Source organism: Cavia porcellus, unplaced genomic scaffold (assembly GCF_034190915.1).
Source record: "Cavia porcellus strain 051 isolate PalLab524CR breed Dunkin Hartley unplaced genomic scaffold, mCavPor4.1 scaffold_12, whole genome shotgun sequence".
Taxonomy (NCBI): domain Eukaryota; kingdom Metazoa; phylum Chordata; class Mammalia; order Rodentia; family Caviidae; genus Cavia; species Cavia porcellus.
Window position 1 is genome coordinate 54,581,850 of NW_026947495.1, and position 13,843 is coordinate 54,595,692.

Genomic DNA, 13,843 nt, shown 5'->3' on the forward strand with positions numbered 1-13,843 from the left:
TAAATTTTAGGAAATACTAAGGATTAAAATACACTTAGCTGCCATCTCATTTTCTAGACACAAGACATGGATGGTCATTGACAACACAAGATTCATGTTAGGAAAAAACGTACACACACACATGCTGCATGGACAACAGTTTCATCCAGGGTACCAGAGCAATAAGTCATCTAATGCTGACTTAATCATGCCTCATCATGCTGATATATTTCCAAGTGAATGAGCTGTTTTAAAAGAGGCAGCATCTGTTCAGAAATTCCTCATCTGGGTATATATTCACCAATATATGACATACCTTTGCACAGAGACAATTCATGTTATTTGTTTGTATTAACAATTTGTGTATCTCTTCATTTGGATTAATTTTGAAAAGACCTATATCAGCATTTTTTTTTTAGTAAAACAAATAGGCATACTAGAAACTGTAAGGTAATGATGCTATCTGTTTAAGCACAGTGTTTTTGATAATCTGAACTAAAGCATAGATATACTGAAGAATCTGGTGGAAAGATTTATTATACACCCTTTGCATTTAAATAGGAAAATTATTTATTTAGTTTTATACCAGGGTTTTAGAGGACGTCCTGATATCTAAATTCAGAGTGGGTATATAGCAAATCCTCCAACTGGAGGCAGTAATTATTATGCCTAATGATCCCTTAGCACATTGAATAAGTAAATGCATTCAGGTTTGTGCAGAAGAGTGTTGAGGTTTCAAGGTTTAGTTGGTTAGTCTACTGCAGGTTTTACATGATGCAGGTGCATTCACAGCTTGACCAACCAGGAATCATTCTCAAGAACTTCATTCTGTAGAAACACTGGCTGGTGCAGCAATAGTGAGCCAGCCATGCCTAAACTATTTAAAACTTCCTTACATTGTCATCAGTAGCTGGCTTATCTATTATCACCTCTGGCAGAAGCTGTCCAACAGGCGATGTAGGAACTGAAGGTCCACCAACCAAGGAAACCACACCATTGCAATCCACAGTGCTGTGCATCTTCCCATTCGCTGGAAACACGGCCAGCATCCTGGACGACCTACTGGTCTGACTCAGGTTACTGTTGCGTCGCTCTCCATGTCGTCGGGGCACAAATAAGGAATCTCTTCGACTTTCATTGTCCTCAAAGGTGCTGTGCTCATCATCAGCAAAATCATTCTCAGACCCCACATCCTTTGCTCGCCCTCTAAAGCTGAAGAGGCTTGTTCTGCTATTTCTCCTTGGAGAAAATAGGGAGCCCCGGATGCTCAATAAAGACTAAAAGTTTGAAACAAACAAAAAGCAAAGTTATAATAAAATAGTCCTTTGAAATACACTTTCAACAAATGTGCCAGATTATGGTGGTTAAAGGAAATTCCAGCATTCCTAACAGAATGTGGCACATTCCTTTTGGTTAACATTATAAATGTATAGTTATTCAGATTGAATTAAATTGGCTTTATAAAAGGGAGCTTGTAGGTATTGATATTAAAGAATAGGGAGCTAGAATAGAATATAATGAAACAAACAAATAAGCAAACAAATCCTGAGTCCTCTTTTCTCAAGTTTAAATGCAAACATCTTTACATATATTGTAGGGGACATTATCAACATTCAGTGAACCCTGACTGCAAGATCTGAACAAGATCACATTTGTTTTCATTGGTCTTTCCTTCTGATGAATTCAAACACATTTCACATATTATTTCAGTCCATTTCTCTAAAATCATGACTTGTTATTCCTACTTTGCCTACAAAGCACAGTAGTTTTAAATCCTGTTGCTGGTGATGTTCTTTTTGATAAAGTACACCATGACTTTAATTTTCAGAAGCATGCATGATATCTTGTAAAGAAGTTAGGGGAAAAACACAACATAAAATCATATAAAATAACCAAGAGGGTATTAATGGTCACCTTGCCTTAGATCCACATTTTTGTTGTTATTGTTGTTAAAAGAGTTGAAGACAGCAGGATTAAATGGCATCATAAATAAGAACCAACAAGGCAGCATCAGAACAAACAATCTAACTCTCCTGACTGTCAACTCACCTTTATTTTAGCTAGAGCTAACTGTAGATTTACATATACTAGGATTAAAATGTTCACATATCTACGTGCAGAAATGAAGATTTGAATATAATAAAAGTAATTGTCGATTCAGTTGATGAGAAGTCCCAAGGCCCTTTTAATTCTTCTGCCCTCCTCAGTGTTCTAATTGTCACCCATGCCTGGGTTACTCAGCAGTGCATACCTGGTGTGGGGAAGAGTACCTCTTTTCATATGTCAGCCGGTTCCCTTCAATGGAGAAGCGAAACCCTTTCCTCCTGATGCTGTCTTCGGACTCAGATTTATGGAACTCGTCCTCATCTTTCTCTTCTCCACCAGACTGCTCTTTTTGTTTTCTTTTCTTTCTCCGATTTCTTCTTTCTTTTGCACTCTTGGAACTCAACTTGGACGCTTCAGAGGAGCTGTCTGAGAGCCTTCCTGCAGCACTGGGCTCTCTGGAATGTTCTGAGACTGTGGCGGCTGCTGCCTGCTACATTGAAGAAAAGTTGTTTTAGCATAACATTAAAAGAGTGTTTGTCTTTCTTTAGAATGCCCTGAGTGTTTGTATGACACTTATAAAACATTTAGCTGGCTTAAGCCGATGGAATGTAGAAGATGCTTTGAAAATTCAAGGGGCATTTTTTTCTTTCTACCTAATGAAAACTTTCAGAAATAATCTAGTTTCCTCCATTGTTGTATTCATTGTATCTGTTACTCTTCACAGAACACATATCAAAATAGAACACATTTCAAAAGGATTTATTGCTTATCCATGAAAACATAATGCATATGACTTTTTACTTTCAAAATTGGTATTTAATTAGCATTTTATCTTTGAAAAAATAAATTGATGCATAGGGAATAAATAATAAATTGTGCAAAAAATAAATTGATGTTAATGAGTTACTTAAGGTCATATGCAAAAACAAGGTAATGATCCAAAGTCCGTTCTCCAGTTATTGAAACAGAGTTGTTCAATACTTTTAAAATGTTATTAATCAAATTAATGACAGATTATACATTTTATAACAGAAGATTATAAAAATCCTTTCCTCACACTTCCATGACACTTTATCTAGAAAACTGGAGGATGGAGAGTAAATACTTTTCTGCTAAGTGAAACACAGTGCTCAGGTCTCCAAAAACTGGTCCCGCCATCATCAACTCAATATACATTCTTACTGTCCTCGTGGGTATGGGTTAAACTGTTGCTTTTGGTCAACTTGTACTGCTACTAAGTTGGTACTTTTTATTATTATAACCCTGTTCTCAGACCCTCAACACATGGCTCTTATTTTTGGTCTTTTTTTTTTTTTTTTTTTTTTTTTTGGTACCGGGGAGTGAACTTGAGACCTCATGCCTGCCAGGTAGGTGCTCACACAACTGGGCTAAATCCCTGGCCCAACACATGGCTCTTGCATACACATTAATATACCTGAAGAAAAGTTATTGGATTTATTATTGTACCTGAGCTGCTTCTTGCTGCTTTTTAAGCTGTTCAAGCATCTGCTGAAATTCTGCCTCCTTCTGCTCTGCCTCTTCCAACGTGGCCTGATTCTGTTCTTCATAGGCCATGGCCACCACAGCCAGGATCAAATTTATTAAATAGAATGAACCCAAGAAAATGACCAGCACAAAAAATATCATGTATGTTTTCCCAGCAGCACGTAGTGTCTGGAAACAAAAATATGACAATTCTTCTTTCAAAATTATTAATTAACTCATAAGAGAACTGTAGTATGAGTAACAATCACATCAGTCACAATTGCTCTTACTTTGTTTGGTTTGTTTTTTGAGGTACTGGGTTTGAACACAAGGCCACATATTGCAGCTAATCACTTCCTTGATTAGTTGGGATTACAAGTGCATACCAGCATATCGAGCTCTTCCTACTTCCTTTTTATTTATTTAATTTTTGTTGAGGGGCAGGTACTGGGAACTGAACTCAGGGAATCGTGCTTGCCAGGCAGGCACTGTGCCACTGAGCTATACACCTGGCCCTCCTTCTCCTTCTTTCACTGTTTTTTTTTTAAACCTTTGGTCTTCTTTCTTTTTAAACTAATGCATGCATGCTCTGATTTCCAGGAGGGAGTTATTCACTAAGAATCAAAAAGAGCAAATAAAATACAATGAGGACCTCCATCAAAACAGTGAACTTTTTTGGTGAACATCAGAAGCCAAAGTTATTTCTACATCTGCTTCATTCATTCCCTCCCACCTAAGAGACAATACCTGAAGGAGATAGAATTGAAAAGGTAGTCATTCCTTTCTTAAAGGGGAGTCTGTGTTTCAAAAGAGTAAGAAATGTGATATAAGTCAAGAAGCAAATGGAAAGAATTACTATTTGCTTTACTCCACTTACTATGTATTATAATCAATCAATTGGATAGAGGAACCCAAATATCTGAATTTCAAGTTCAAATCTACTACATTATGCTGTAGTTCAGACTTCTTGATTCAATTCATATTTCTGTATACTACTTAAATGTAGTGTATATCTTCAGATTCTCACCAGTTGGTAAAGATTTTCCCAGAAATCCTGAGTCATCAGTCGAAACAGGGATAAAAATGCCCAGCTGAAGGTATCAAAGCTTGTGTAACCATAATTAGGGTTTCTACCAGCTTTCACACACATATATCCTTCTGGACATTGGCTGTAAATAGGAAAAAAGAAAATTTTGTTTTGTTTTGTTGTCTTTTGAGACAGGGCCTCACTATGCAGTTCAGGGTAGTCTTGAACTCATTTTGTAACCCAGACTGGCCCTAAACTAGCAGTGATTCTTTTGTCTTAGTCTCCAGCATTATGAGATTATAGGTGTGCTCCATCATGACCATAAGAAATTATGCTATTGTTTCATTCTGGTAGATTCCTATACTTACTAGCTAGCCCGAAGTTTGGCTACTTCAAAGGATACTAGCATAACTAATACATTTGAAATTTTCTACTTCATATAATTTTTCTAGACACTTGTTATCAAATTATTGGATAGCATTTCTAGTAACATTTTATGAAGCTATTTCTCTTTATAATTAGCATTTAAACATAATTCTATTTCATTTTTCTTTCCTGTGGAGTCTCCAAAATTGATTCATAGATCAATACACTTACTAAGGGCATCAGCATTATGGCTAACAGTACTGCTTTTTCACAGAAAAAGTTTACCTAATATTTAAAGGATCTCATGGTTTATAAATAACCTTAATATCAGCAAATTGATAATGCATAATGTTTGTTGGATGCTATTAGTTTCTACAAAAGAATATATACATGTGTGTGTGTGTGTATGTATGTACAGTGACACACACATCAAGCAAACATACACATATTAATGGCTTACCCAGCATCAGAGCTGTTTCCACATAGTAGTGCATCTAAAAAACCCTCCAGGAAATAATGATACCCTGTTTGAAAATAGAAAAGCATATGAAAACGTCTGCACTGTTAAAAGTACTAAATTTCTAACAACAAGATCAGGTACACTTTGAAGATCACTGAGTGATTTTCATTATTTCATAATTCATTCAAAGACAAGTATTTACTCTCTTTTCTTCCAAATACTACATACTATATTCAGGGTAGGAGATATTAGTTACTATAGATGAGCATAACATTATCTCAGAGTTTCTAGAAAACTACTTACCTACTTTTAACCTCCAGATAACGTATCACTACTTCTAGGAAATTTGTCTTGATGTCTACTTCCTGCCCACTAAAGCCTGGTGGGATTAAAAACTCCCTTACTGTTATCAGTCACATGCATACTTACGTTACTATTATACTCGTAATCTAACTTTTCAATATTATTATTCTTAGGAATTAAGTCACAATGATTGTTTGATGTCACTAATGTATGAGACCTGGTAGCTTTTCAGTAAAGTGTATTTAATGGATAAGTAAACAGATGACAGAAAGATAATTGAATAGTAACTTTTGGATTTTGTAAGAAAAAAATTCATTTTTTTTTGACAGGGTCTTGCTGTGTAGTTCAGGCCAGCTGGACTCAATATGTAGCCCAGACTGGCTTTGAACTCGCTGCGATCCTCCTGCCTCAGTCTCTTGCGTTGCTGGGATTATAGGTAAAATATACTTTTTAGATGCTAAATTATCACAGTAGTTTATTCCATACATATTTTTGTAAAGGATACAGAACCACATGAAGGTAAATGTCATTTTAATTTCCAAATATTCTGACTTCTTAAATTATAGACAAAACATTGACTTTTTTTGGAACCTTAATTAGAATTAACATGAAATTGATCCCCAGTATCGATTAAAAAAAAAGGAAAAAGACAAAAAGAAAAAAAAGAATTAACATGAAAGTACTTTGATAAATTCTGGTGAATTTTTGATATCTTGTACTAAGATTTTTTTCCTTTAAATACAATGATCTAGGAACCTTAACCTGAAGAAAATATAACTTTAGTCATAATATTTACTGCAGTTAAAATGAATTTAATTTTCTATCACTTGTACAACTGAATCATTTTACTTATACCAGCATTTGTTTGAAAATAATCTTTTTTTCAATCAGTGGAATACTATTAGGACAAATTATAATTATTACATTTTTAGAATTAAAAATAACTTCAAATATCCTTGATTTCTTTTAATTTGAATTTTTAAAAAATATAGTCCACTATCTTCTTACTAGGAAAATAAACCCTAATTTATCTCCTCATAGTGTCTTGATTTTGGAGAAAAGTCAAACTAACTGTTACCAGACCTCTAAATAGACTTATGGACAACACCTGAAATGAATAAATCACATTTGTATTTGGCTCTAGTCCTGTAAGTTATTTTTCTTAACCTGGAATTTAACAGTTGTTCACAAAGTACTCATTAGCATATCATTGAATATTATAGATAGTTAAACTTGCCAAACAAATATTATATTCCAGATCGGCAGCTATAGGGAAACATTGATTATATGTCTTTATTTTTTCTAGATTGCTATCATTTCTTTAAGGATGATAAAACACCCACAATTTTTTGTGACCAATTCTATTTGCTCCATACAGCCAACATGAGATTTTTTTTTGTTTTTCCCTCCAGATAATAAAGATCTAGCTATATGTAACCATATGTTGAGTTTAGATTTGATATAGTTAGTATTTTTTCATATAAACTCATTTCTTTTCCTAACAATCATGCTCTAAAAGTTTCTGCTTTTGAAATGTAACTAGAAGATGATAAATTAAAGAAAAAATTTTACTTGCTTTTATTGTTACTATAAAAAGAATATTATATTAATTTTTATTTCATCTTCCTAGAATAAATTATTTCAGTATTCATTTAGTTTGTCTAAGTGCTTGAAATAAAGAAAAACGAATCCTCATAATTTCACTCATTTATTTGACATTTCCTCATTGTCTGTTACTCTTCTGAAGCTGAAACGAATGTAATTTTCTTCTCTGTGATGTAATATTACTTTTCGAAAAGAATATTTAGGTTACACGTGATTTGCATAAAATAACAAAATAACTTATTAAGATATTAGTACTCACAAACCATTATTTTCTCCAGTGTCCTGGCACAGTTTCTGGCATTCTGTTGTTACAGTCTAATGGGTAACACTGTATTGCTCATTCAAATCTACAAAAGTCTCACGTGCGTTATTTCCCTTGATTGCCCCTATTACCGTGGGAAGATGTATAGTGAGGACGAGCCCAAGAAAATTTTTTCTAGCTGAATTCTTCAGCCTCTCACATGATGATACAATACAAAGAGGCACTTGGGAATTGAAATAAGAACTGTTATCAATTTTAAAAAATTGAAACAGATGCAAAGCATTAATTGGTGATTAACGATGTTTCTTTAATATTCATTACAGAAATAGAAATGACTTGTTATTTAAAATCCAAAGAAGAAGCTTGGAAATATAGTAAGGTTAAACTCCCTTAGTGTGTGAAAGGGTATTGATTAAAAAATCAAAGCAAATAAATAAAAGGTAGGCAAACATGTAAAATATAAATATAATTTTAAACAATTTGATTGGATAATTTTCAAAGAGACTATAACCTTTTTCTTAGGTATAACCTTTAGTTTGTCTACACCTAGCTGAAAAGCAGGTAAGCAATGAAAAAAACTTTATATATAACACTAATTCTTACTTGAATCTTGAATATATGACTTCCAGTCAAACTCGTACACAGTTTCATTTACAAGTGTGCCATTGTAATCCACGGTAATGTTCTTCTCTATACTGTGCTCCTCCAGGGAAGCGTTGGTAGGAGGCCACTGTACACACTTATTCCGCAGGTTGCCCATGAAGAGCTGCAGGCCTATTAGTGCGAACACGCTCAGACAGAACACAGTCAGGATCATGACATCGGACAGCTTCTTCACCGACTGGATCAGCGCCCCCACAATGGTCTTCAGGCCTGAAAGAAGAGGCCTGTTGCTATGAAGACTTAATACATCTGGACTCATGAATGCTTCAAACATTTCTCTTAAAGACAGAACCCATGCCTAAGTCAAAAATGTAATGTCAGTGGAGGGCAACGCTCAGTGGAAGGTTGAAAAGTTCATGAACTCTGAAAGCTTAATGATCCAAACAATGCAATGCATTTCTCATTACATTATAATGAGAGGATATAATAGAAGCTCATGGTTCTTGTGAAATCTATATTAAGGAGATGGTCTTGGGTTTTTCTTTTTTGGCTAGTGAAGATTATGTATACTTTCTCTAGGGTTATCAATTTTATAATGAATTGCTTGGATGAATATGTTTCATATTTATCCTACCAATAAACCAATAAAAGATTTTGCTGTAAAACTGGGGTTAATTTAAAGTTAAAGTTCATTTTAAAATAAACTCTCCATACAGGCTCTTATAAGTATTTAATATATGATCCCTTGTCTTTTTTTTAAGCAAAAGAATATTTGTTGTTTATGCATAGACGCCAATAGCTATAATGAATAAGAAATGAGAGATTCATACATTCAACAGAAAAAAAGTCATTCGTAAAACTGACATGACAAAAACATTCTCTCTAAATGCAAATCACTCAAACTGCATATTACAGTGTCTCATGTAAGAAACTGTTAAATTCTAAGGCTGACAAAATTTAAACTTAAACAGCAAGTGTCATTTTCTGTCAGACATCTTGGCTTATCATTCCTGACCATCTGTTCGTAATGCCAAACACCAAGCCAAGAGGCTGATGCTGCAAAACATACTGGTCACACTACGTGCTTAATGTATCACTCACCTGGAATGACGGAAATAGTTTTCAGTGCTCGGAGAACTCTGAATGTTCTCAACGCTGAGACATTGCCCAGGTCCACAAACTCTGTCACGTATCTGTAATAGGGAGTTCACACACAGACACAACAAGAAGACACAAAGAAAGAGTTGTAGGAATCTGTGCTTTATACTAACTACTTCTTACTCTGGGTTATGTAAGTAGTTGTCAAAATTCTGGAAAATATGAGATTGCAAAGAACTTAAAAAGTGCCTAGCTTACACATTCTGTTATGTATCTATAGATCTAAAATCAGAGTTACTCAAGATTTGAGCAGATTTTATGTTGTTTGTTTCTTTTAGAAATATTTTCCTGGTGATTTTAAATGATAAACATTTTAACTGACAAAAGTTAGAATTTATGCTTGTGGTTGTATTTTAATAATTTAAGGCCATTAGCTAAATGTAAACTACAGCTTGCCATTCTGAAAATCAATGTAATCAACATCATGTGTAATTTAGGAGAATTAAGTAAAAATAAAATAAATACTGTCTATTGTTTCAGAGTTTCAGTTAGGAAAAAAATGAAGTCACTTAAGAGAAATTTAGGTGTTAAAAGGAAGATTATCATATTGTCTTTATGTACAAAATATGGTCTTTGTGGTGTAACTTTTAAGTAAAATTAGGCAAATTAAGAACAACATTTTATGTCACCCAAGTCTTCTCCTGCCATTATTGTTATTGTATTTTTAAGAAATAAAATCCCGAATGTTTTCTTTTAAGCTGCAAGTAGAGGGAATAGGGAATAGTTTGCTCATCTTGATCAGACATGAAATTAAGACCAGGCAGGCAGTTTCTGGAGCTCTGCCTGTATCAGTGGTATGCAGTGATTCACCACATTACACCTGCAAGAGACCAAGAAGGAAGGCACCCAAAGAAAGGATGAGGGCAAGTGGTGTTGGTTCACAGTCCTCCGAATTTACTTTGACCTATTCCTAAATGACTTCCCATAATTGTTTTCCAATTCTCCTCCTGGGGAAGTTTACCACTAGGAAATAAAAAGAGAGACACAGGAATTGTGCGTGTTACTGGTTACACATGGAGAGCAGAAAGCACATAGACATTAAAGATAAAGTTTATGTTGAGTGTAAAAAAGGAGATGAAGAAGGCCATAAAGAGAAAGAGGCAAAAGGGAAATGAAACAGAAGCAGAGAGAATGTGTCTGTCTACAAGCCTGAATGATCAGCCCATTGGAGGAGCAATAATTCACCAAACTAGTGTAATATATCAGATGCCTTCACATTTCTTATTAGTTTGATATTTAGAGCATTTTGGTGCTAGTATATATTTATTTTCTATCACATCATCAAAGTAATAAAAGAGGCTGTGCATGAGTGTGCAAACAGAGGCAAGGTCAGTGCAAATTTGTGGAACCAGTACGATCATTGGCTTTTAAAGCCATTTCCATAGTCATACTACAAATACACACATTTTTATATTGAGGCACTTATATTGGAAGAGTGGCATATATGAAATTTATTTATATTTGTTCTATGTGAAAACTGTACTTTCAACTATTGCAAATATTTCATGCCATGATGAAGATGAAATGTCACCTAGATCTCTGTTGTGTAAATTAAAATGGAGCTTAAATGGTATAAACCAAAAAATTCTAAGATAAGGCAAGTGTACTCTTTAAAAACATAAACACTAATAGAAAACCAAGTTACAGTCTTTACTCAAGTCTCAGGAAAGGCACTTACGCAAAAGTAATGACAGTGAAATCAAGCCAGTTCCATGGATCTCGAAGGAAAGTAAAATCTTCCAAACAGAAGCCCCTTGCAATAATTTTTATGAGTGATTCAAAAGTGTATATTCCTGTGAAAGTGTACCTAGAAATAAGTATCCAAAAATTGATAAAGTAGTATTTTCTTCCAAATCACATCAATTTCTTATCCCCTCTGTCTCTAAAACAGATGAAAACTAAAATAAGGAAACAAAGTAGGTTGGCTTTATTTTTATAGAATTACAACATAGGTCTAAATTTAAATTCAACTTCCTAATACATTAAGAGTTGTTTTAAAAGTATGATATCAGCAATGTAATAAACACATGCCACATAAAGTCAATCTAGTTACAATCTGAAATGTCATAGGACTGACAGAAATGAATAGAGCCTCTTGAGAATAACCCTGTGAGTTCAAAAGACGAAGTAACTAATCGATAATTTTGCAGAACCATACAATGTCTTTCCTGTAGAAAGCAAAAAATTTCCAGTTTTAATGATTTTTTTAAGAACGAGAAGACATTGACAAATTAGCAAATTTTGCTGTAGTATAAGATTACTGAAGATAACTAACGACATTTGGGGTCTGCATGTTAACATCAAGCTTTTAGGAATTCTTTGCATGCAAAGGTGTGTCATGGTTTATGAATCTATCCATTTTCTCACTGGCCCCTCCTGAGAGTGCTAAGGGGAGAGGATCTTGGCGGCAGCTCTAGGATAGTTAGGGTCAGCAGCCACAGAACACCAGGGAGTATAGCACATTAGTGTGAGCAGGGGTGGAGCTTTGACTGCAGAAGCCAGGTTTGCAGGCATCGCCAGCCTGGCCTCCTCACCCTGAAGGATGGCCTCAGGTGCTACAGTCTTGAGTTTTGAATTGTCTTGTAAGCCAAATTTTTGGTGATCACATATGAAACTGACACAGTCCTGCCAGGAAGTGAACGTGCTTGATGGAAAGGGAACTTTGTGAGGTTTCATATTGTCTTCTTATGGCATTTAAAGCTTTCTTTCCTTGACTCTTAACTCACAGAATTAGCAGGGAGTTTAACTGGATTTAAGAATCTTTGGCTATTTTCTGTCATTGCTTTCCTGATGTTTGCCTGGCAATGTCATCCTAAAGGAAGAGTGGTAAGTGTCCAAGCATAATGAATTTCTGGTAACTACCAGGTATAGGTACAAGAGGGAAAACAGACCTAACACCAGCAAACCTAAGGGATTGTGCAGGCCACTTCTCCCTGCACATTGTGTTTGCAAATGACTTTAATGTAAAACTTCTTCAGTTTTATTTCAAGGATATATTAAGGCATAGTTTCAAAAAATACTGAGTATACACACACACACACACACACACCTACACATATGTATATATATATTTAAACGTTTAAAATATGAGTTGGACTTACTCTACATTCTTTGTCCAGTCAGGAGGATTGCTCATTGTCATAAACACACAGTTCGTCAAAATAGTGCACATAATTAGCATGCTGAATAATGTAGGTTATTGTTAAGGAACACACAAAAGAAAACCAAGTTCAATACTATATTGTGTAAAACTCATGTTGAAAAGCCTGCAATGTAACTCAGTTAAGACTTAGTGAAAAATATACTGGAATGAGTTATTTAATCACTTTAAATTTCAGTTTCTTCTTCTGTAGTACAAAGCTAAGTGTAATTGCTTAGATTAAATGAGATGGCATTATGTAGTATAAGGTGTTGTTTTTGCAACTTTTAATTTTTGAGACAGCGTCTCATTGGGCAACCCAGTCTGGCCTGAAATTTACTACCCTCCTTCTTCTACCTCTTAAGTGCTTGTATTACAGGTATGTGCTACCATCCTTGGCTAGCTTTTGCAACTTCATTAACCCAATATATTTATATCTCAGAGAACCTTTGTTGAGAGGACTATGGTTGTACATCTGGACTTGTACAGTTTTTGAGAAGAAAATAGTAACTTGAACAGGTACAGCACCAATTAGAATAGCAAATTATTGAAAAAGGGCACATATCTGCAATATGGAAGTTTCTTCAACACATGTTATCTAGTATAGATAAAAGCAAACAATTTATGTCAAAAGTGTAGCCTGATGCTAAGTGTTGGATTATTCTATTTCAACCGAATTTATGCAAGTGCAGCAGCACGGTACAAGACAAAAAGTAAATATTCTTGATAAGACAATGATGTCAGTGTCCAATGCACTTTGAGACCGTAATCTGAAGCAAAACAAATCAGATACATAAATTTAAATATCACATAGTTTCTTTCATGTGAGTGAACCAAAGTAAAAGTAAAAAGCAAAATAAAATACAATTAAAAATAAGATGCTAAGTCTTTTGTAGAAGGGTAGAGAACCAAGAAAAGGGGGAGGGGAAGGAAAATAGAGGAAAGGGATGAAAAAAGAATTATGATCATATATATATACATATATATATATAGCTCAGATATATACACACACATATATATAGCTCAGATATAGCTCAGATATATGGTGATATATTTCTCATATATATATATATATATATATATATATATATACACATAGCACAGATCACCATGAGAAATGTGACTATCATGTACTGCTAACATAAACTAATAAAACATAAAAAATTGAAACAGGAAAATAAAACTAATGGTGTAACTGTAATGAGCATTCAACATAGAAAGTGATCTTCGGCAAGAGATTCATCCTCTCTGCACCACTGAACTGCCCTGTGTGATCACTTCCTGTTACACAGTGGAGCTAAAGACGAGCAGACACTGTCATCTCATTGTGTGAATTAGAATTAAGATGTGTTGGAACTAAGCCTGTGAATTAGTAAATATGTTTGCTTTAAGTATGAGACAATACAAAAG

The 13,843-nt window shown here is 34.5% G+C and overlaps 1 protein-coding gene across 8 annotated transcripts in view; it reads right to left on the minus strand.

Moving 5' to 3' along the window:
* The window catches only part of Scn1a (sodium voltage-gated channel alpha subunit 1), a 140,983-nt gene that overhangs the window by 40,486 nt on the left and 86,654 nt on the right, over positions 1-13,843 (minus strand). For 2 of the 8 annotated variants that reach the window (XM_063259197.1, XM_063259196.1), the window contains exons 4-12: positions 12,396-12,483; positions 10,973-11,101; positions 9,238-9,329; positions 8,137-8,406; positions 5,364-5,427; positions 4,538-4,679; positions 3,493-3,699; positions 2,231-2,515; positions 876-1,256 (exon numbers count right to left, since the gene is read on the minus strand). In XM_063259197.1, coding sequence (XP_063115267.1) covers positions 876-1,256; positions 2,231-2,515; positions 3,493-3,699; positions 4,538-4,679; positions 5,364-5,427; positions 8,137-8,406; positions 9,238-9,329; positions 10,973-11,101; positions 12,396-12,483 — 1,658 coding nt within the window. Of the gene's footprint in view, positions 1-875; positions 1,257-2,230; positions 2,516-3,492; positions 3,700-4,537; positions 4,680-5,363; positions 5,428-8,136; positions 8,407-9,237; positions 9,330-10,972; positions 11,102-12,395; positions 12,484-13,843 lie in introns of those variants that run through there. The other 6 variants (XM_063259202.1, XM_063259200.1, XM_063259198.1 and 3 more) reach the window with 6 other exon arrangements.